This window comes from Panulirus ornatus, chromosome 35, assembly GCF_036320965.1.
Source record: "Panulirus ornatus isolate Po-2019 chromosome 35, ASM3632096v1, whole genome shotgun sequence".
Taxonomy (NCBI): domain Eukaryota; kingdom Metazoa; phylum Arthropoda; class Malacostraca; order Decapoda; family Palinuridae; genus Panulirus; species Panulirus ornatus.
This window is the reverse complement of record NC_092258.1, coordinates 350,638-371,321: the sequence shown is the minus strand read 5'-3', so window position 1 is coordinate 371,321 and position 20,684 is coordinate 350,638. Positions and strand designations below refer to the sequence as shown.

The following is a 20,684-nucleotide window of genomic DNA, read 5'->3' as shown; positions in this document are numbered from 1 at the left end:
ATCTATTCAATATTTTTGTAGTTCAACATCTCAAGGACCTCAGATCTTGGTTCTAATTCGCAATATATCAACACAGCAAATACGATTCTTTGAATTCTCGACTAAGGCGTTCTCTATCTATTCAAACTTCCCAACGCTCACACTGATAATGTAGATCCATTTGATTTCCTAATGAAGACTCCTGTCAGTGTTCTGTATACTTCCTGAGTCACTATTCTTATTATTTTCAAAGCGAGACATTTACCTTTTGAATCTAGTAAGAAATAAGATTATGGTTTCATAGTAACGTCTTTATTCTCCGCCTGCTAGCAAAGACTCAGATAATAAACGAAACATTCAGAGATTACGAGTAGGACGTGGTAAGGGGAGCTGGGACTGAATTGAACATAATATACAGTGAACGTAAGATAGTAAGATTGTATGTACAAAAAGTCAGGGAGTGCCATCTGTCGGGGAATGAGGCAGATATCGAACAAAGAATTTGTGCATCAAATTAGACAAATGTGCTTCTGTGTCGGTAGGGAGAGGAAGATTTACTTCATGACAGAATGTTACATTCAACAAAATTTTAAAAATTTAGTTAGTTGATATTTCCAGAATCTCATTCCATCAAATCTATCTTCCTTATGTATATTGAAAACTCGCTTATGTGAAGTACACCTCAAGCAAAGCTGAGTTTCCCATCTTACAGAGTTATTTGAGCTGAACATTTCTTACATTTGTAATGTTACATAAGTACTAAAAAGAGCAGACAGTATGAAAACATACAAATAATAAGTGAAAGAAAAACGTCTATATAAGCAAGATGACAAGATGGTATGGACAAAAATCAGGAGGCAGGGACGTACACGGACGGAAAACAATGAACTCTGGAATTTAAGAAATAACTGAATGGCCAACAAACAAGTCTGCTTTCTGCCTACAAGATTTCTTTTACAAATATTCTTAAGTCTTGAATCGGCCTTCCAAATACACTTTTACTTTCCTTCTACTCCAGTCATCAATGTCTTAGGATGGGGCGTGACCTTTTAGTTTCACAGCTCGTAACTTCCTCTCTCTGCCATAGACGTCCAACAATAGTCTGGAATGCCACTCGTAAATGGCATCCTATTTCCCTATGGTAATACTATTCTCATGTTTTCGCATATTAGAACCTTACGTTGGTGATTTTGTGTTTTTGTCGGTACACTTCACTATTGATTCTGTCGACATCATACTCCCTACAGAGAAATGATTTTGTTTGTAAATGTGGCCTCAGGATTACAGTTCCATCTCCACACCTCAGCCGTGACCTATAATTTACCCCACCACCTCCCAGCCCACCCCCAACTATAGGTATAGGTAGGACCAGGGTCGCTCGTGGGAGGAGGGTGGCACCAAAAGTGTGTATCCAGCAAACCGCCCACACCTTCAAGTAAGACCTACACCATACATCTGCACACTACATCGCAATCTTCTACTTCTCGACCTGTACCAGTCCATCCCTTTCCCTTTTTCCCTCCTAGCAACCTAATCAACAAAAAAGAAAGATAACAGTACTCACTTGGAGCGTGATGGGGTGAGGAATGTCTTCGGACCAGCCAGGGGATTGATGTGGTAGGGAGTGACTATAGATGAGTGAAGTAAGTGTGTACGTTATAGGTGCTGGCAGTGTAATTCGAGGTAGGTTTGTGGTGGACTGATATGCGGGTTGTGAAGGATAAATGTGTGGGTGGTGAGGGATGAATGTGTGGGTGGAGAGGGGTGGCTGTGCAGGTAGTGAAGGATTGTTGTATGAGTGGTAATAAGCTGATGTGTAGGTGGTAATGGATGGCTGTGTAGGTGGTGATGGGTGGATATGTGGGTGGTGAAGGGTGGCCATTTGGATGGTGTAGGATGGCTGTGTGGGCAGTGAGGAGCATCTGTGTAGGTGGTGAGCGATGGTTGCGTTTATGGTTATGGATGATTGGGTTTGGAGTAGGACATAAGAGTAAAAGTACAAGCAATGAGCTTGTGAGTACGCAGCTAGAAGAACGGATAGGATGAAATGAATGAGAAATTAGAATACTTAAGGAAAGTCTTACGACCATACATTCTAAAAGTTGCATTGAGCGACAGACAGTAAAAAAAATATTACGTTCTCTTCAGGAATTAGCTGTAACACTATTACCGCTTGTCCATTATTTCACAATGGCGGTGTCCTTAAAGAGTAAGGCATGACAACACTTGATGCCCGTCGTGGCGTGATGCAAACGTAGGATGACTGCTTAGTACCAGTACTCCGATAAATCTATTTTGCACCCCATTCTCATCATGTGAGTTGTATCACAAAAGATAACAGAGGTCACAGAGAGTCTGAATTAGAGCCCAGTGGGTTAATATCACGTAGGTTGTTACAAAGTTTAGTCATGATATGAGCTTCATTATATACATTATGTAGTTTCACATGATAAACTCCACGGCAAGACACCGACATCCTTTCTGCTCCTCTGTGTTCAATTTTAACACCACAGGAAGACTTAATGTTTACCGCGTTAATTGAACTAAAGAGGGACGCAACAAACAGATTGATTATGATGACATTTTTGCTCCATCCACGCAGGGGATAGCTGCTCATTAAACAGTTTTCTTACCACCAGAGAATACTACAACGGAACAGCAGGTACCCTCTTACGTTCATAACACGGTTGGTGGCACAGTGTAACAGTATGTACAACTTGACATTATCAACTTGTATGTCTTGGATGGGCTCCATTCTGGGTAACGGGAAGAGCTGCCAAGTGTTTCAACCCTGGTATGATCAAGTTGGCCATCTCATGTAACATCTGACTCTCACAGGCGATGATTAGTATTACATGAAATTTTTCATAGACATAAACAAATCAGCGAAACTTGAAAAACTACAATTTGTGAAAGATGACGTCTCAAGTAAATCTACCTTATGAAAATACCCCGAAAATATCTATATTCAGACCTGTGCTGACAACACCTGCTGATGTTCATATCTTACACTTCCTTCGCCTCTTTGTTCTTGATCATACACTATGATACGAATAATTTTTCTAAGTGAATAAAAAAATGTGCATGCGTAATCAGATAACAAATGGCGTATATATCGGCTCGAAATAATTTTTGGATCAGTAAATCCAGGCAATAAAGAAATGAGTTCAGTATTACTGTTGAGCTGGTGCAATATGCGCTCTAAATGTTTACCTGTTGGGAAGCCGGTCATGTGTGTGAAGCTGGACGGCCGGGCCGCACCCAGGCTGGTTATCGACCCAGACGCAGCACTTCTCTCCTCAGTACCCTCGTGCTCGGCTCTCGTTCCCTCTCTTTTTCTCCCCACTCTCCCAGCCTCACCACTTATTTCCTTACTTTATTCTCCCCTTCACTACTGAGAATGTGATCATTGTACTAATGTGATAATGCGTGAACATTAGTGAGTAGATTTTCTTGTTGCTAAAGAAGTCGCCTTACATCTCGTAACAACACTACATTAATGGTAAGCTTATGGACTGATCAGTAACAACTCTACATTAATGGTAAGCTCAAAGCTCATGGATTGATCGGAATCTTTTATAGAAGCTAATCTCAAGCCCGCGGTAGGAGATAGGAAGCCACAAGATCTAAAAAGCAGCAGCATCTCGTCTCCTATTAAAGACAATGATATTTACTACATACTTACTTAACCTCTGCCTGACCTCAGACACTTCGCTGGCATCAATATGTTGTCTGAAAAGAACGTGATAAGAGAAATGCTCAGATGAAGTACGATGATGTATCTTTTATAGCAAGGATAAAATAGCGAGAAGGACATGATTTTGAGGCAATGGCTATCACGATAGTCGCTTTACAAGGTTCGATCCCCGGATAATGCAAACTAGTGCAAACATATCCCTTACCAAGAATGACTCATCACTAAGCGGTGAGTGGCCAGATTCTACCGAGAAAATCCGTGAATGGCTGTCCAGGGAGATAGGTTGACTTTTGAGTAGCAGTTATTAGTTTAAAATAATGTAGGGCTGGTCACAATTAGAAAGTCTGCCTGTCTATTATGTAGCTATGATGTGTTGGTTCCCGCGGAGTTGGTATCATTAGAGCTAAAAGATAATGTGTTCTTTGATCCTGTGAATTCAGAATGAATAACGACACATGAAAAGGTAGTTGGACTTGCTGGGTTAACTTGTAAAATGATACAGAAACAAAGCAACAAACGGCTCGTGGAACTTCCAGAAAGAAATACGAAAGAAACATGCGAGTAACAGTTTTATTTTTCTGTTAGTGAAGATATGACAAGCGATGAAAGATGAATAATGACCGGTTTTGTTTTATGAATAATGAATAATGACCAGTTCTGTGTTATGAATGGATATTACCAAATGAAAGTTTTACCAACAAGAAAGGGCATCGTGTAAAATTTTCTTAAACTCACCACAGTCCACCATTAAGAATTAACAATATGATGCTATGTGGTAACGTTACTCCCGACAACAAACAGTTCTTCAGATACCAGAAGTTTATGCCATAAAACAGCATGAATTCATGGTATGATGTAAGGCCCTGCATATACTGTGTTATGATGTAGAGAATTTTTATCTGGATGGAAAATAAGTTGCATTTTATCATAAAGTAGCAGAAAAGGTTACGAGGTCCAGTTACTCAAGGATATGGAATAATAAAACTAAAATATACAACATTTCATTCATTATCTGTGTGCGTGTATGCACTGGAGACTAACAGAATGTCTCTTCAGCCACACATACCCGTAGTAAAATAATGTTAGGCTTCGGCTTATTCACCTCATTGTGTCAACGGAACACAAATTCTATTACCAGTGGTTTTTGATTAATGTTTCAACTATTTTTCATTTCATTTTCCTTTTTCGTGGCCTAATGCTCCAGGGAAGCCAGTCTACCATGGGGAACAGGACGTCGGGGTTGTCGTTGCCAGATGTGTGTGTGTGTGTATGTGTGTGTGTGTCCTGCAGAGTAACTTTATCTACAAACACTGGGGAAAACAGCACCAAAAAATTAGAATACAAGGCCATGTGGTACGAGGTGAACGAATATTGCTTTCCTTAGGCCTAGACTGCCTAAGTATTTAACACATGAATTAAGTTTCTTTTTTTCCATATAACGTTAAAGGTCTGCACTTAGTCTTATAATGTTTTTCTTCATTACTTTCATCTTGACGGACAGCTGGTGTTATAACTGTTATAACAACCCAAGTGTCGTTTTATGTCTTACGGATAAGACATGATTTGTTTAAGAACATTGTCCGGTCGATTAATTCACATTAACCGTGCTTAGCAGACATTTACATTTAACCATGATTAGTAGACTACATTCATTCTGGCCATGTTTGGCAAAATTCACCTGCGTCAACTAGGTTCAGATCCATCAAAACAGAATGAACATAGAGCCTTACAAGTACGAGCCTTTTATGACAAGACTTATTATCATTAATCTTCATTCCTTCGTAAGATATAAACTCATTCAGAGTCCTATAGGCACTGTAATATAGGTCTCACAGATAATCTCGTTTATGTAACTTCCGTTTCATAATATATCATCGAAAGATTCTCTTATGACGTGGTCGTTCTCACTCCTGAAAAGTACGTTTGGTTCGAATCTCCTCCGAAACTTGATGTCCCTGTTTCCTCCATGGCGCTTGAGTTTAGTTCCTCACTGGTGAGATTATGACTCAACATACCAGTATCATAGTCCTCCTAGACACGTGTGTTACTCCCCACAGCGACATGAATGTGGGCCACCTGGACTACACGCCGAGGCCACGTTGCTGCACAACAGCTGCTCGAGTTTGCCACCAAGAAACGTAAATATGATTCCAGCAATATGGTAAATGAGTTCAAGTTTTCATTGTGTCGTATCACTTGAGCACCCACCTCGGCACATGAATACAATCCCCAAACAACACGCAAGAATTTGTTCCGATGCTATATGTGAACACTTGTGACCGATTTTTTTTTTCAGTGGATAGCCTGGGTGGTGGTATCTGTTCCTGAGGCGTAGCCCGGTGAAGTCTGTAAGTCGATTTCCTGGCATACTTGGCCACTGTGTTCTCTGGCATGAGTGCCACTGTGCTAGGCTCTGTTGCGTTGTGTCCGCGGTCATGCCACTCGGAGTGGTGCCAGGAACAGGGCAATGGAGAGTGCTGAGGGTAGAGAACTATGCCTTTCTCTGTATTCTTCTTAAGTGATAGTTTTGAGGCACAATCCTTCGACAGTCAGATACGGTTTTATGCCGCAGATCAGTTAATGTATGGCTTTATTGACTCTATATTGTAAGCATTAAAATCGTATCTACATGTGATGGTACTATGGTAGGTGTGTGGTGAAAGTAATGAGGTACTACGATAGCTCGTGAAACAATCACCTTTTAGCTATCCAGAAAGTCTTTCCTTCATTCTGTGAAAATGCACCAGTCTAATGTGATTCCAAGTAAACACATATATATTCACTACACAAACGTCCTACAACCAGATCGTTGAGATATTGTGAGTCAAGAGCGAGACTATGTCCGAAATGAGACTATATTCACTGAAATAACACCCGAGGTCGTCTATGCAGCCACACGTACCCTCGAGCAACACACAGACTCAAACTTGGCAGTGAGGTCGAGCATCACCACAAGCTCAGTCTCACCTGCCGTACCCCAACCTCACCTGTGTGCCACGAACCTCACCTGTGCTCCACCAGCCTCATTTATGGGTCACCAGCCTCACCTGTGAGCCAACAGCCTCATCGTCATACCAGCCTTACCTGCGTCACACCAGCCTCACCTGCGTCACTTGTGCCACTCTAGCCTCACCTGCCACACCAGCCTTACCTGCGCCCCACCAGCCTCACTTGTGCCACACCACCTTCACCTGAGCCACACAAGCCTCACTTGCGGTGTACCAGACTTATCTACGATACAACAACTTTACAACAATATCTCCAATACACCAGTTTCATCTGTGATACACCAGACATACGACACACAGGATTCATTCATTCTAAAACAATTTCCTTTGAGTTAACACCATCCACATCTACTGCATACCAGCTAGGTCGTTCCCCAGTTATGCGAACCTGTGACGTCAAACTGTGGTGATGATAAAGTCTAAGGATGTATCTTGTCGGTCACTGATTACCTACAGGTTTATTGTAAAAACAAACCTGATGATAAAGATGCGCTCACGTCTATTGTGAGAGTGTCTTGTATAGGTTACCTGGGCACCAACACTAACCTGTTTGTCACGAAGGTAAAGCTAGAAGCCATGGGAGGAAGAAGGAACTGCAAGTGAGAGACGAGGTCTTGGAAAAGTAGGAGTTAGACACCGCAGCATGAGTGACTCATTGCTTCCTGAACGTAACATCCCTGTTTATATTGGGTAACCCTTGTGAAAATTTTCCGGGGAACAAGCTCCTAAGTCGTTCACCCGAGTGAAAACCTGTACAATACCCGACCACTATCAGTTCCAGCAGGCGTCCAATCCATTTTGAATATCAATTCGTTCTCAGATTAAAACACTTTGGGATTTTAGAACGTAATTAGTGAAATGTATCATGAACAGATGACAGCTTCTCTTGAATGCAAACTGCAACGGACAAGGCAACAGCATACAGCGTCTGTATGTTGGGTATAGATATATGTTTGTTTGACTTTTGAAAGTTCATTCTGTTCCTTACACGCCTTTCACCTTCCTGTATGTTCAGGCCCCGATCGCTCAATATCTTTTCCACTCCATCCTGCTAATTCAGCATTTATCAGTTTCTTGATGTTCTCAACTTGTTAAACGATTCTCTTATGCTCTTGTACTACTCCCTCTACGCTCTCCTCGGTTTTCCCCTTTTCCTTGTTCCTTTCACTCTCGACATGTACATATACTCTCTTAGTCATCCTCTGCTCACTCATCCTCTTCAATATGTCCAAACGATTTTAGAACACCCTCTTGAGTGCTATCATGCATAATCCCCCTATCACGCCAACTCTTTCTTACGTCATTATTTCTCTTTCGATCAACCATCCTTACGCTACATATTTCTTTAAGCATTTCATTTCCAATACATCCATCCTTTTCCGTACATTATCGTCTAAGGCTCTTGCCTTGCATCTTCACAGAACCGTCAAGACCACTTTACAATTAAACATTCACATATTTGTCCTCACAGACACTGACCTCTCTTTCCGCACACTTCTTAATGCGCACAGAATCTTAGCTCTATCACCACCCTATGGCATCCCATGATGATCCTATTCAGCGCCATGTCCACTCCTGCCAGGTATCTCAGATACTTCCCTTTCCCTAGGTTCTCGCCATTAATGCTCACACTCGAACTAACTTGTCCCTCTGCTTGCTTTTATTCACTCTTAATTGCAACTTTCACCTTTCACGTTTTCTCTCAGACTCAAAAACCGCATACTACAGACACACCCCCCTCGCTCCAAGACCGTTGCATTTAACCCCTTGCCACACAAACCATACGAAGATTAAACAGCCATGGTGACATCACTTTACCCTGAAGCAGACCAACCCTCACGTGGAACAATTCACCCTTCTCTCTTCCTTCTCGCACACACGCTTTGCTCTCTAGATTAAAACTCCTCACAGGAGGCTGATCGTTGCAAGGAGTGCATCACAGAGACAAGGCAACGTCCATGTCAAAGTGCCTATCCCAACTGTTGAATGATCGGTGTTTGGATTGGCGTGGCAGGAGCGAGAACCAGTACGCAGCGTGTGCCCGACCGACAACTATTTCAACTGCGTTCGTAAAGCTGATGGGTGCAGGTCAGACTCCCGTGCCTGCTTGCCGAGTTGAAGTGACGAGGATTCTTTTGGATATCTGTGTAACGCTGGTCACTGCTTCTGCTGTGTTCCAAGGTGCCTCACGTACCAAAATACTGGGGTGCAAGTGAATTAGGTGGTCAATACGTTGATAAGTGGAGCAGGGGTGAATACCCTGTCCCGGGTATGTGCAAAGCTCCAAGTACGTGCAGGAGTTTGATGGCTGTCGTTACCTTAGGAATGGAGGGAGTAAAAACATTTGGATCATTTCATCTTTTCTTCTTTTTTGAATGATAACAACTTTGCTATGGAACTTGTTTCAGCATCTTTTAAAACGTCGCTGTTTTAATTTAAAAAATGGAGGTGTTACGTGGTCATGAGTCCTTTGACGAATCACTGCGAAATGTACTTCGCTAGTCCATAATCCTGTGTAGCTACTAAATGTGAACGAAAACTGAAATAATTTATATAAACCTTTTGCATTTTTCTTTGTTACGACCTTGTTGTCTAGTGTAATCTAAATATGTATTCCGTATTACTTTTATCATGGTGTATAAGAATCATATAATGACTACATGGCAACTGAGGTGGGCATACTGGAAGTGAGGGTGGTATGGTGACTGACGGCGTGAGACTAGTCAGAGTGTTGACGGCTGGTGTTGTGAAAGGTAAGTGTGTGGAGGGACGGTCTCAGACTCTGTGGTTTTCGTGATATCTGGTTACATTTTGTACCGCTTGCGGTGGGTTTGATTGTGATCGACTTTCATATAGAGTTGAAACCTGAGTTTCTTTGTGTCAAGTTATTATTGGGTATCAACATCCGTTGTTACAAATCCTGGTTCACATTGTGAAGGCTATACGATGTCCAAGTACCTTATAAAGTCCAAGTACTTTATAAAGGGCTGTTTCTTTCCCTTAGCTTTGTTTCATTTTTGTTTTGTTACATCAATGATATATATATATATATATATATATATATATATATATATATATATATATATATGTGTGTAGTATGATACGAAATGGTGTTCTGTGTGTGTTAGGTGGTATCATACTGTGTATGAAGTAAACATCCGCGGCCAGGCCAGATACTGGACGCTGAGAGCGTAGGTACACATGCAAGTCGCAGTTGGGAGGCAAACGCCTGTCAATCAGCATTACTTGCAAGTTTCTTGTTCTCATTTTCTAGCCAATCACAGTCGAAGTGAGAGGCGTGTCATGGTGACGTCAGTTACATATTCCATTTGTCAGCTAGTCAGAGCTGACCCTATATAGTTAATTCCTCTAATAAATACCTCGAGGGTGTATCGAGATTTCGGTTCTTTCAAGCAGAGGATCTCAATGAGTACTGTAATTTCTCTTGCCATAGTTCATAGCCACTGTGTTGTATTGTAATTTGATATATTTGGTCCCTTTAAAATGTAGAATTATCATTTTCAATATAATTATGCTTTTGGAGAGGAAGAGATTTCTTTGAAAACCTACAAAGACTCTATTAAAGTATATTATTTTACCCTGGAAATAATCATTTCTTTTGATGTAAATACCTTTTATACTTGTTTGATTTCATCCCTTATGAAATAGCGTTGTCCCGTGTTATATATATATATATATATATATATATATATATATATAGTATGTAGCATTTATGGATCTGGAGAAGGCAGAGTTGATAGAGATGCTCTGTGGAAGGTATTAAAAATACATGGTGTAGGAGGTAAGTTGTTAGAAGCAGTGAAAAGTTTTTATCGAGGATGTAAGGCATGTGTACGTGTAGGAAGAGAGGAAAGTGATTGGTTCTCGGTGAATGTTGGTTTGCGGCAGGGTTGCGTGATGTCTCCATGGTTGTTTGATTTGTTTATGGATGGGGTTGTTAGGGAGGTGAATGCAAGAGTTTTGGAAAGAGGGGCAAGTATGCAGTCTGTTGTGGATGAGAGATCGTGGAAAGTGAGTCAGTTGTTCCTCGCTGATGATACAACGCTGGTGGCTGACTCGGGTGAGAAACTGTAGAAGTTGGTGACTGAGTTTGGTAAAGTGTGTGAAAGAAGAAAGCTGAGAGTAAATGTGAATAAGAGCAAGGTTGGTACAGTAGATTTGAGGGACAAGTCAATTGGGAGGTAAGTTTGAATGGAGAAAAACTGGAAGAAGTGAAGTTTTAGATATCTGGAGGTGGATTTGGTAGCAAATGGAACCATGGAAGCGGAAGTGAATCATAGGTTGGGGGAGGGGGCGAAATTTCTGGGAGCGTTGAAAAATGTGTGGAAGTCGAGAACGTTATCTTGGAAAGCAAATATGGGTACGTTTTAAGGAACAGTGGTTCCAACAATGTTGTATGGTTGCGAGGCGTAGGCTATAGATAGAGTTGTGCGGAGGAGGGTGGATGCGCTGGAAATGAGATGTTTGAGGACAATATGTTGTGCGAGGTGGTTTGATCGAGTAAGTAACCCTTTGATGGTTTAGGTACGTCTCTGGTGTATTTGGTGAAGAGAGTTGGGGAGAGGACACTCCTTGAGCTATTCCGGATCGTAAGTCAAAAGGTGTGCCAATGTGATTGTCAGTTTTGATCTATGGTTTTTCTATGGTTATAGGTAACTTAAGTGGAAGGATTTTATATTTCAAGCCTAAGTGCCACACTTTATCAAAAGCTTTCGTGATGTCTCTTAAAATGATTTCTCTGTCCCCCGTTTGCTTTGCTTTGTGCAATAAGTGCTGTTGCCGGTTGTGTGCTCCTTTCATATCTGAATCCGAAATTGATTGTCATTATGCAAGTTATTCCACTCCAAATGGTTACGCAGTTTTTTATTAATCTTTCAAAAAGTTTGCCTGGGAGTTCGAGAAGGGATATTGGTGGAAAATTAGTTGCTAAGTGGGGATTTTTTCCGTGTTTTGGTAATAGGCGTATCAATGAGCTTTTTCAAGTAGCAGGGAAGCAGCCAGCTGATAGGGCTGAGTTAAAGATGTTGGCAAGTCTGGTAACTGCAGAGGATGGTAAGTTTTGCAGTAGTATTTTGTTTATTCCACTTTGACCAGGACAAGTCTTCTTAATGATTTGATAACAATGGGCATTTCCTCTGTGCTGAATTCTGAATTCAGATAATCACTGTTTAGCCTGTGTTTCTGCGTTTTCACAAGGTGTTGTTCTATGTGCGTTGTTGTTTAGGAAATCTTTTACTGTTGCTGTGGTGGGAGGGTCATTGTCAGCCTCATCATCTTGAAAGACCTTTTGCCAGATATTTCTATGCATTCTTTCTTTTTCTTGGGAAGCGTATCTTTTTCTGTTTTCGTCTCGGAGGTAATGTGAATCTGTGTTTTTTTTGGCCTGTTAGTTTTTTTTTTATTTTTTCCAGAAGACACTGGGTCTTGTACGTGTTAGCTGTATTTATTACTAAGTTATGCCCGTTCTTGTTTGCATCTATTATTTTTTCCCAAGGTATCGTTGTAATATTTCATAAGTTTGGAATAAATGTTGTATCCAGCCGTATCTAGTTGCATATTTTCTTTTATCATTAAACTGAGTAATTAACTGGTGTATCCGACTGTGTGTAGGAGCTGGGAGTGGTCGAGGTTGTGATATAGGGATGTATTGTTTTGCTGCATCTACGATTGTATTTTGTCGATTACTGACTGCATCATCAATTTCTTCAATGTTGCAGCATTGAGGTTTGACTGGGATATGTTGGAGTGTATGTATTGTTTAAAGTCTTCCACTTGATATGCGGGAAGTTGGGTCGTAGTTGAGTTGGAAGTAATATCGGGGTGGTAGATATGTTAAAAATAATGGGGATATGATCACTAACTGTGAGTGGGTGTTCTATTGCGAGAGTGTTGTGGTGTGTTGGGAAGTTAGAGAGGATGATATCAGGATTCGTGCCCCTGCGTGCAGTGAAAAAGGTTGGAAAGTGTGGTCCAATGTGTTGAATGACTTATCTTGAAGGAGTTTGTAGATATGTCTACCTTGTGTTGCTGTGAGTATAACCGAGGCATGGATGATTGGCTTTTATGTCTGCAATCAAGTAGACTGGAACATTGCGTCTAAAAAGTTTTCTTAAATCTGGTGTAGGTACATAGAGGCGTATGGGAGGTTGATGTAGTGTGGCTATTATGATTTTGCCCGTGTCTGTGTCTAATTCTGTTGCTGGGAGGTCAAGAGATAGTCATCGCATAGCTTGTAGGTGAGATTGCTTTTAATTGCAATCGCTGTTCCGTCTGAGTTTGTGAGGCTTTTCCTGTGCATCTTGTAACCTGGAATTTTGAGTGTTTCGTCATCTGTGAGACCATGACTGTTAATAATGATTAAGTCGGGGTTGTATTGTCTATAGATAGTACGGAGCGCTGTGCTTCTGTTTCTCCAGTTTAGTACATTGTGTTGGATGATTGTTAGCGAATTAACCATGATGATGCTAAGAGGTTGCTTTACGGTTCTTTGTTGTTTCTTTTAGGCGAGGAACTATTATAACATCATAACCAAAGAATTCCTGCCGCCAGTATTAGCAGTGACATAGCTAATCTGTAATGATAAACATTTGAGGTAAGAAAGAGAATTTAGTAATACCTGTCGTAGGAGGTGTCTTGTTGAATATCAAAACATAGAGAAACCTTTAAGAATGATTTCATTCGTATTTGACAAGCATCAGGGTTTGGTAAACAAATATACCATAACATCTGTAATATAAAAAAGAAGAGATTAGTAATAACTACTGCTACTCTAATGGCTATTCCCATAAAAAACATCAATACTGCTTGTATTGTAAAGAAGAATAGCAGACCGTCCGACGATTGTTACTCAGTTGTGGTTTTATATATCGCATTTCCTTTAAATGAAGAAACTTCTCCTTAAGGACAACGCACTTGCAATGATTACGGGGAGTGATACACGTTGAATGGAAGTCAGAGGAAGGACAGTTTTCCCAAGCCGATATGCTTATTCCTTGACTGAATAGACTCGACCAACTGATATATTTTTTGGAGAACAGATATAATACGTTTGTCTGGGTTGACCTCGCTCACTATTTGAATACGTAGCTGCTGTTTTCTTGCTCTCTGAGTACTGCTATTCATTCTCATTCTCCTACTTTTCCTCTGTGCGTGTATGAGTTATATAGCTGTAACTACCAATTATCTCCTGAACATTCTCTACCATAAAACAACTTTTTAAACTTATCGTTGTCCCCATTGACAAGTTTGTTTTGATTTATCTCATCCGTATACCCTCATACCATCACATTGTATATTCTCTTTTTTTCTCGAAAGTTTCCTAGTTAATTCATGACTTGAGTATGTTCTGTCTTCGAATCTCTCGAATATCTGCTCATTGTTGACGTCACCAAACTGGTTTAAAGATTTAAAGACTTTGATCGCCTCTCCTTACTCTTCCATGATGGACAAATTTATGGTTTTTGACCTCTCGCTTTGACTCGGCTATTTTGATTCTGGTACCATTTTGTTGCCCTTCTGTGGATCATCCGTGTTAGTTCTTTGCTTAACTTTAAGTGCGGTCACCACGATTGAGAAGTAAAATGTAGATTGTAGTATAGAAACAATTGCTTAATATCTACTTGTCCAAGCGTGTGTGTGTGTGTGTCCAGAATATTTCAAAAATCGGAGAGAGTATTTATGTGAACTGTTCCATACGTCGTTAGAGATTTATGTTTTGGTTAATCTATACACATGAGTCACAGTGACGGACTTGCTGACGGCTCGCGGTCTCCCTTGTAGATTCATTTACACCATACATACGCTGTTTGTGTCCCATTTCAATGTACCAATGTTTAGCAAAAAAAATCAAACTATATGTGTTTCTATTCTTTTACTAGACCAGATGAAATTTATTACCCAGTAAGATTTAAAACTAAGCGATGACCCAGAGTTTAACTGTGAGCTTTTGTGTTGACAGCAGCGCGGCCCGGGTGCCTGAGGATGCCGAAGGCAAGTGATCCGCTCTGCCCGCTGGGCTTCCACCCCCAGACCCGCTGGCCCAACAGATGCAAGCGCTGCTTCAGGTCAGTGCCACGCCCCTCCAGTGCTGATTCCACTACCTCCCCTAAACCATCTGTATATCATTACCTGTTCCCCACCACGCGTACCCTGCCAACTGTACCCCCTACCAATACCCCGCCACCTGTGTCCCTTACCAGTACCCCGCTACCTGTTTCTCTTATAAGCACCCCAACACTTCTACCGCATATAAGTATCCCCATCACCTCTAACCTTTACAGGTACCCCGCCACCTGTATCCCTTACGGCACCACAACACCTGTGCCCTCACCAGTAACTTACTACTTGTTTGTATATATACCATCACCTGTACCCTTTCTTCAGTACCCCAACACCTTAACTCCTCCTGCAACCCATCATATGTACCCCACCACTTCAATCATATGTACCCTTTCTACCGTAACCCAACATATGAAAACCTAACTTTATATCCCATCATATTTTGTGTCCGATCAACCACAGTACCCTATTATCTGTATCCCACCTCTATGCCCAATCCACAAACGGGACACTCCCGCCTGTTATTACATATATATGTTCATGAGGAAGGCGCTTTACACACGTGGGGCCCTTTCTCTTTTTTTTTCTATCTTTTGTTCCATATCCTTTTTTAAGTCTTCAGCGGAAAGAGTATTCATTTCCTTCTGGCCTCGTTTGTTCCACAAGTCCACAACTCTTTCCCTTTGTACACTTCAGATTACTGTTCTCTGTTATGCATAGTTTAACACAGTTGTGTCCCTATATATTCGTTTTTTTCAAGGGAGCTGAATGAGGGTTTCCCTTCTCTGTTCGTAGGTCATTTTGTTAAATCTGGTACCATCTTGTACTATTCTTGTTGCATCTTTGTGGACTCTAACCAACTATTCCATGTGCTTTGCAAGTAAGGGGACCAGACTGTTGCGGCATATTTCAGGTGAGACTGTCTGTATACCTGAAGACGATTTTGACGAACAAGATAGTTTGCCTCCCTCACGTTACTTCTGTCGCACGTTTCTGGTGACAATTTCGGTGTGATATCAACTCCCAAGGTCTCTCTCTCAGCACGGCTTTTACAATTTACTAACAACGAAATACTACACACACTCTGGTCTGTCTGGATGGTTTGATGGTTTTGGGCCTATAAACTGCCAAAGTCATTAAGGCTGTCAATGTAGTTATATCCACCGCCCAAAATATGTTTACCTCCTCCTTCGGGGAGGTAATAACAGGTAGTGATGAAGCGAGATGGAGATGGAGTGAGTATCTTGAAGGTTTGTCGAATGTGTTTGATGATAGAGTGGCAGATATAGGGTGTTTTGGTCGGGCTGGTGTGCGAAGTGAGAGGGTCAGGGAGAATGGTTTGGTAAAGAGAGAAAAGGTAGTGAAAGCTTTGCGGAAGATGATATCCGGCAAGGTGGCGCGTTTGGATGGTATTGCAGTGGAATTCATTAAAAGAGGGAGTGACTGTGTTGTTGAATGGTTAGTAAGAATATTCAATATATGTACGGATCATGGTGAAGTGCCTGAGAATTGGCGGAATGTATGCATATTGTCAGTGTACAAAGGCAAAGGGGATAAAGATGAATGTTCAGACTACATAGGCATATGTTTAAGTATTCCTGGGAAATCATATGAGAGGGTATTCATTGAGAGGGTGAAGGCATGTACAGAGCATCAGATTGGGGAAGAGCAGTGTGGTTTCCACAGTAGTAGAGGATGTGTGGATCAGGTGTTTGCTTCGAAGAATTTATGTGAGAAATACTTAGAAAAACAGATGGATTTATATGTGCCATTTATGGATCTAGAGAAGGCATATGATAGGGTTGATAGAAATGCTTTGTGGAAGGTCTTAAGAGTAAATGGTGCAGTAGGTAAGTTGCTAGAAGCTGTGAAAAGTTTTTGCCCAGGTTGTAATGCACGTGTACGAATAGGAAAAGAGTGATTGGTTCCCAGGGAATGTCTGTTTGCGGCAGGGGTTTGTGATGTCCCTATGGTTGTTTAATATGTTTATGGATGGGGTGTTTAGAGGGGTGAATGCAAGAGTTTTGGAGAGAGGGGGGAGTATGCAGTCTGTTGTGGATGAGGGGGGCCTGGGAAGTGAGTCAGTTGTTATTCGCTGATGATACAGCTCTAGTGGCTGATTCAGGTGAGAAACTACAAAGGATGGTGACTGAGTTTGAAAAATGTGAGAGGAGAAAGTTGAGAGTAAATGCGAATAAGAGCAAGGTTATTAGGTTCAGTAGGGTTGAGGGACAAGTTAATTGGGAGGCAAGTCTGAATAGAGAAGAACTGGAAGAAGTGAAGTGTTTTAGAGGTCTGGGAGTGGACTTATCAGTGGATGGAACCATGGAAACTGAAGTGAGTCCCAGGGTAGGGGAGGGGGCGAAGGTTCTGGGAGCGATGAAGAATGTGTGGGAGGAGAAAACGTTATCTCGGAGAGCAAAAATAGGTATATTTGAAGGACTAGTAGTTCCAACAATGTTATGTGGTTGCGAGACGTGGGATATAGGTAGGGGTGTACGAAGAAGGTGGATGTGTTTGAAATGAAAGGTTTGAGGACAATATGAGCTTTCAGGTAGTTTGATAGAGTAAATAATGAGAGGGTACGGAAGGTGTGTGGCAATAAGAAGAGTGTGGTTGAGAGAGCGGAAGAGAGTTTGTTGAAATTGTTTGGACATATGGAGAGAATGAGCGAGGAAAGATTGACGAAGAGGTTATATGTGTTAGAGGTGGAGGGAACAAGAGGCGGGAAACCAAATTAGAGGTGGAAGGATGGAGTGAAAAAGATTTTGAGCCATCGGGGCCTGAACATACAGGAGGGTGAGAGGCGTGCAAGGGATAATGAATTGGAACGATGTGGTATACTGGGGTCGACGTGCTGTTAATGGACTGAACCAGGTCATGTGAAGTGTCTGGGCTAAACCATGAAAAGGTCTGTGGGGCCTGGATGTAGATAAGGAGCTGTGATTTCGGTGCATTACACATGACAGCTAGAGACTAAGAGTACCCGAATGTGGCTGTTTTCGTCTGTTTTCCTGGCGCTACCTTGCTGAAGCGGGGGGGTAGGGATTATATTTTCTGTGTGGCGGGGTATGGACAGGAATGGATGAAGGCAAGCAAGCATGAATATGTATATATATATATATATATATATATATATATATATATATATATATATATATATATATATATATATATATATATCACGTGTGTGTGTGTGTATGAGCGTTTATATATGCATTTATTTATTTATTTACACTTTGTCGCTGTCTCCAGCGTTAGCGAGGTAGCGCAAGGAAACAGACTAAAGAATGGCCTAACCCACCCACATACACATGTATATACATACACGCCCACATACGCACATATACATTTCAACGTATACGTACATATACATACAGACATATATATACATGTACATATTCATACTTGCTACCCTCATCCATTTTCGTTGCCACCCCGCCACACATAAAATGGCAACCCCCACCCCGCGCGCGAGGTAGCGCTAGGAAAAGACAACAAAGGCCACATTCGTTCACGCTCATTCTCTAGCTATCATGTATAATGCACCGAGACCTCAGCTCCCTTTCCACATCTAGGCCCCACAAAACTTTCTATGGTTTACCCCGAACGCTTCACATGCCCTGCTTCAACCCACTGATAGCAAGTCGACCCCGGTATACCACATCGTTCCAGTTCACTCTATTCCTTGCACGCCTTTCACCCTCCTGCATGTTTAGGCCCCGATCGCTCAAAATCTTTTTCACTCCATCCTTCCACCTCCAATTTGGTCACCCACCTCTCGTTCCCTCTACCTCTGACATATATATCCTCTTTGTCAATCTTTCCTCACTCTTTCTCTCCACGTGACCGGACCATTTCAAAACCCTCTTCTGCTCTCTCATCCACTCTCTTTTTATTACCACACATCTCTCTTACCCTTTCATTACTTACTCGATAAAACCACCTTACACCACATATTGTCCTCAAACATCTCATTTCCAACACATCCACCCTCCTCCGCACAACCCTATCTATAGCCAAACGCCTCGCACCCAGTAAAGAAGAGAGAATGTTGGGGTGAAGAGGGTGGTGAGAGTAAGTGAGCTTGGGAAGGAGACTTGTGTGAGGAAATACCAGGAGAGACTGAGTACAGAATGGAGAAAGGTGAGAACAACGGAGGTAAGGGGAGTGGGGGAGGAATGGGATGTATTTAGGGAAGCAGTGATGGCTTGCGCAAAAGATGCTTGTGGCATGAGAAGCGTGGGAGGTGGCTTGATTGGAAAGGGTAGTGGGTGGTGGGATGAAGAAGTAAGATTATTAGTGAAAGAGAAGAGAGAGGCATTTGGACGATTTTTGCAGGGAAAAAATGCAAATGAGTGGGAGATGTATAAAAGAAAGAGACAGAAGGTCAAGAGAAAGGTGCAAGAGGTTAAAAAGAGGGCAAATGAGAGTTGGGGTGAGCGAGTATCATTAAATCTTAGGGAGAATAAAAAGATGTTCTGGAAGGAGGTAAATAAAGTGCGTAAGACAAGGGAGCAAATGGGAACTTCAGTGAAGGGGGCTAATGGGGAGGTGATAACAAGTAGTGTTGATGTGAGAAGGAGATGGAGTGAGTATTTTGAAGGTTTGTTGAATGTGTTTGATGATAGAGTGGCAGATATAGGGTGTTTTGGTCGAGGTGGTGTGCAAAGTGAGAGGGTTAGGGAAAATGATTTGGTAAACAGAGAAGAGGTAGTAAAAGCTCTCCGGAAGATGAAAGCCGGCAAGGCAGCAGGTTTGGATGGTATTGCAGTGGAATTTATTAAAAAAGGGGTGACTGTATTGTTGACTGGTTGGTAAGGTTCTTTAATGTATGTATGATTCATGGTGAGGTGCCTGAGGATTAGCGGAATGCGTGCATAGAGCCATTGTACAAAGACAAAGGGGAGAAGAGTGAGTCCTCAAATTACAGAGGTATAAGTTTGTTGAGTATTCCTGGTAAATTATATGGGAGGGTAATGATTGAGAGGGTGAAGGCATGTACAGAGCATCAGATTGGGGAAGAGCAGTGTGGTTTCAGAAGTGATAGAGGATGTGTGGATCAGGTGTTTGCTTTGAAGAATGTATGTGATAAATACTTAGAAAAGCAAGTGGATTTGTATGTAGCATTTATGGATGTGGAGAAGGCATATGATAGAGTGGATAGAGATGCTCTGTAGAAGGTTTTAAGAATATATGGTGTGGGAGGCAAGTTGTTAGAAGCAGTGAAAAGTTTCTATCGAGAATGTAAGGCATGTGTACGTGTAGGAAGAGAGGAAAGTGATTGGTTCTCAGTGAATGTAGGTTTGCGGCAGGGGTGTGTGATGTCTCCATGGTTGTTTAATTTATTTATGGATGGGGTTGTTAGGGAGGTGAATGCAAGAGTTTTGGAAAGAGGGGCAAGTATGAAGTCTGTTCGTGATGAGAGAGCTTGAGAAGTGAGTCGGTTGTTGTTCGCTGATGATACAGCGCTGGTGGCTGATTCATGTGAGAAACTGTAGAAGCTGGTGACTGAGTTTGGTAAAGTGTGTGAAAGAAGAACGTTAAGAGTAAATGTGAATTAGAGCAAGTTATTAGGTACAGTAGGGTTGAGGGTCAAGTCAGTTGGGAGGTAAGTTTGAATGGAGAAAAACTGGAGGAAGTAAAGTGTTTTAGATATCTGGGAGTGGATCTGGCAGCGGATGGAACCATGGAAGCGGAAGTGAATCATAGGGTGGGAGAGGGGGCGAAAATCCTGGGAGCCTTGAAGAATGTGTGGAAGTCGAGAACATTATCTCGGAAAGCAAAAATGGGTATGTTTGAAGGAATAGTGGTTCCAACAATGTTGCATGGTTGCGAGGCGTGGGCTGTGGATAGAGTTGTGCGCAGGAGGGTAGATGTGCTGGAAATGAGATGTTTGAGGACAATGTGTGGTGTGAGGT

The 20,684-nt window shown here is 41.8% G+C and overlaps 1 protein-coding gene across 21 annotated transcripts in view; it reads left to right on the top strand.

Annotated features, from left to right (window-relative positions):
- The window catches only part of LOC139760042 (uncharacterized), a 174,099-nt gene that overhangs the window by 11,499 nt on the left and 141,916 nt on the right, over window positions 1-20,684 (top strand). For 13 of the 21 annotated variants that reach the window (XM_071682784.1, XM_071682790.1, XM_071682782.1 and 10 more), the window contains exons 1-2: window positions 9,368-9,437; window positions 14,663-14,768. In XM_071682784.1, coding sequence (XP_071538885.1) covers window positions 9,383-9,437; window positions 14,663-14,768 — 161 coding nt within the window. In that variant the 5' untranslated portion in view covers window positions 9,368-9,382. Of the gene's footprint in view, window positions 1-9,367; window positions 9,438-14,662; window positions 14,769-20,684 lie in introns of those variants that run through there. The other 8 variants (XM_071682797.1, XM_071682792.1, XM_071682783.1 and 5 more) reach the window with 2 other exon arrangements.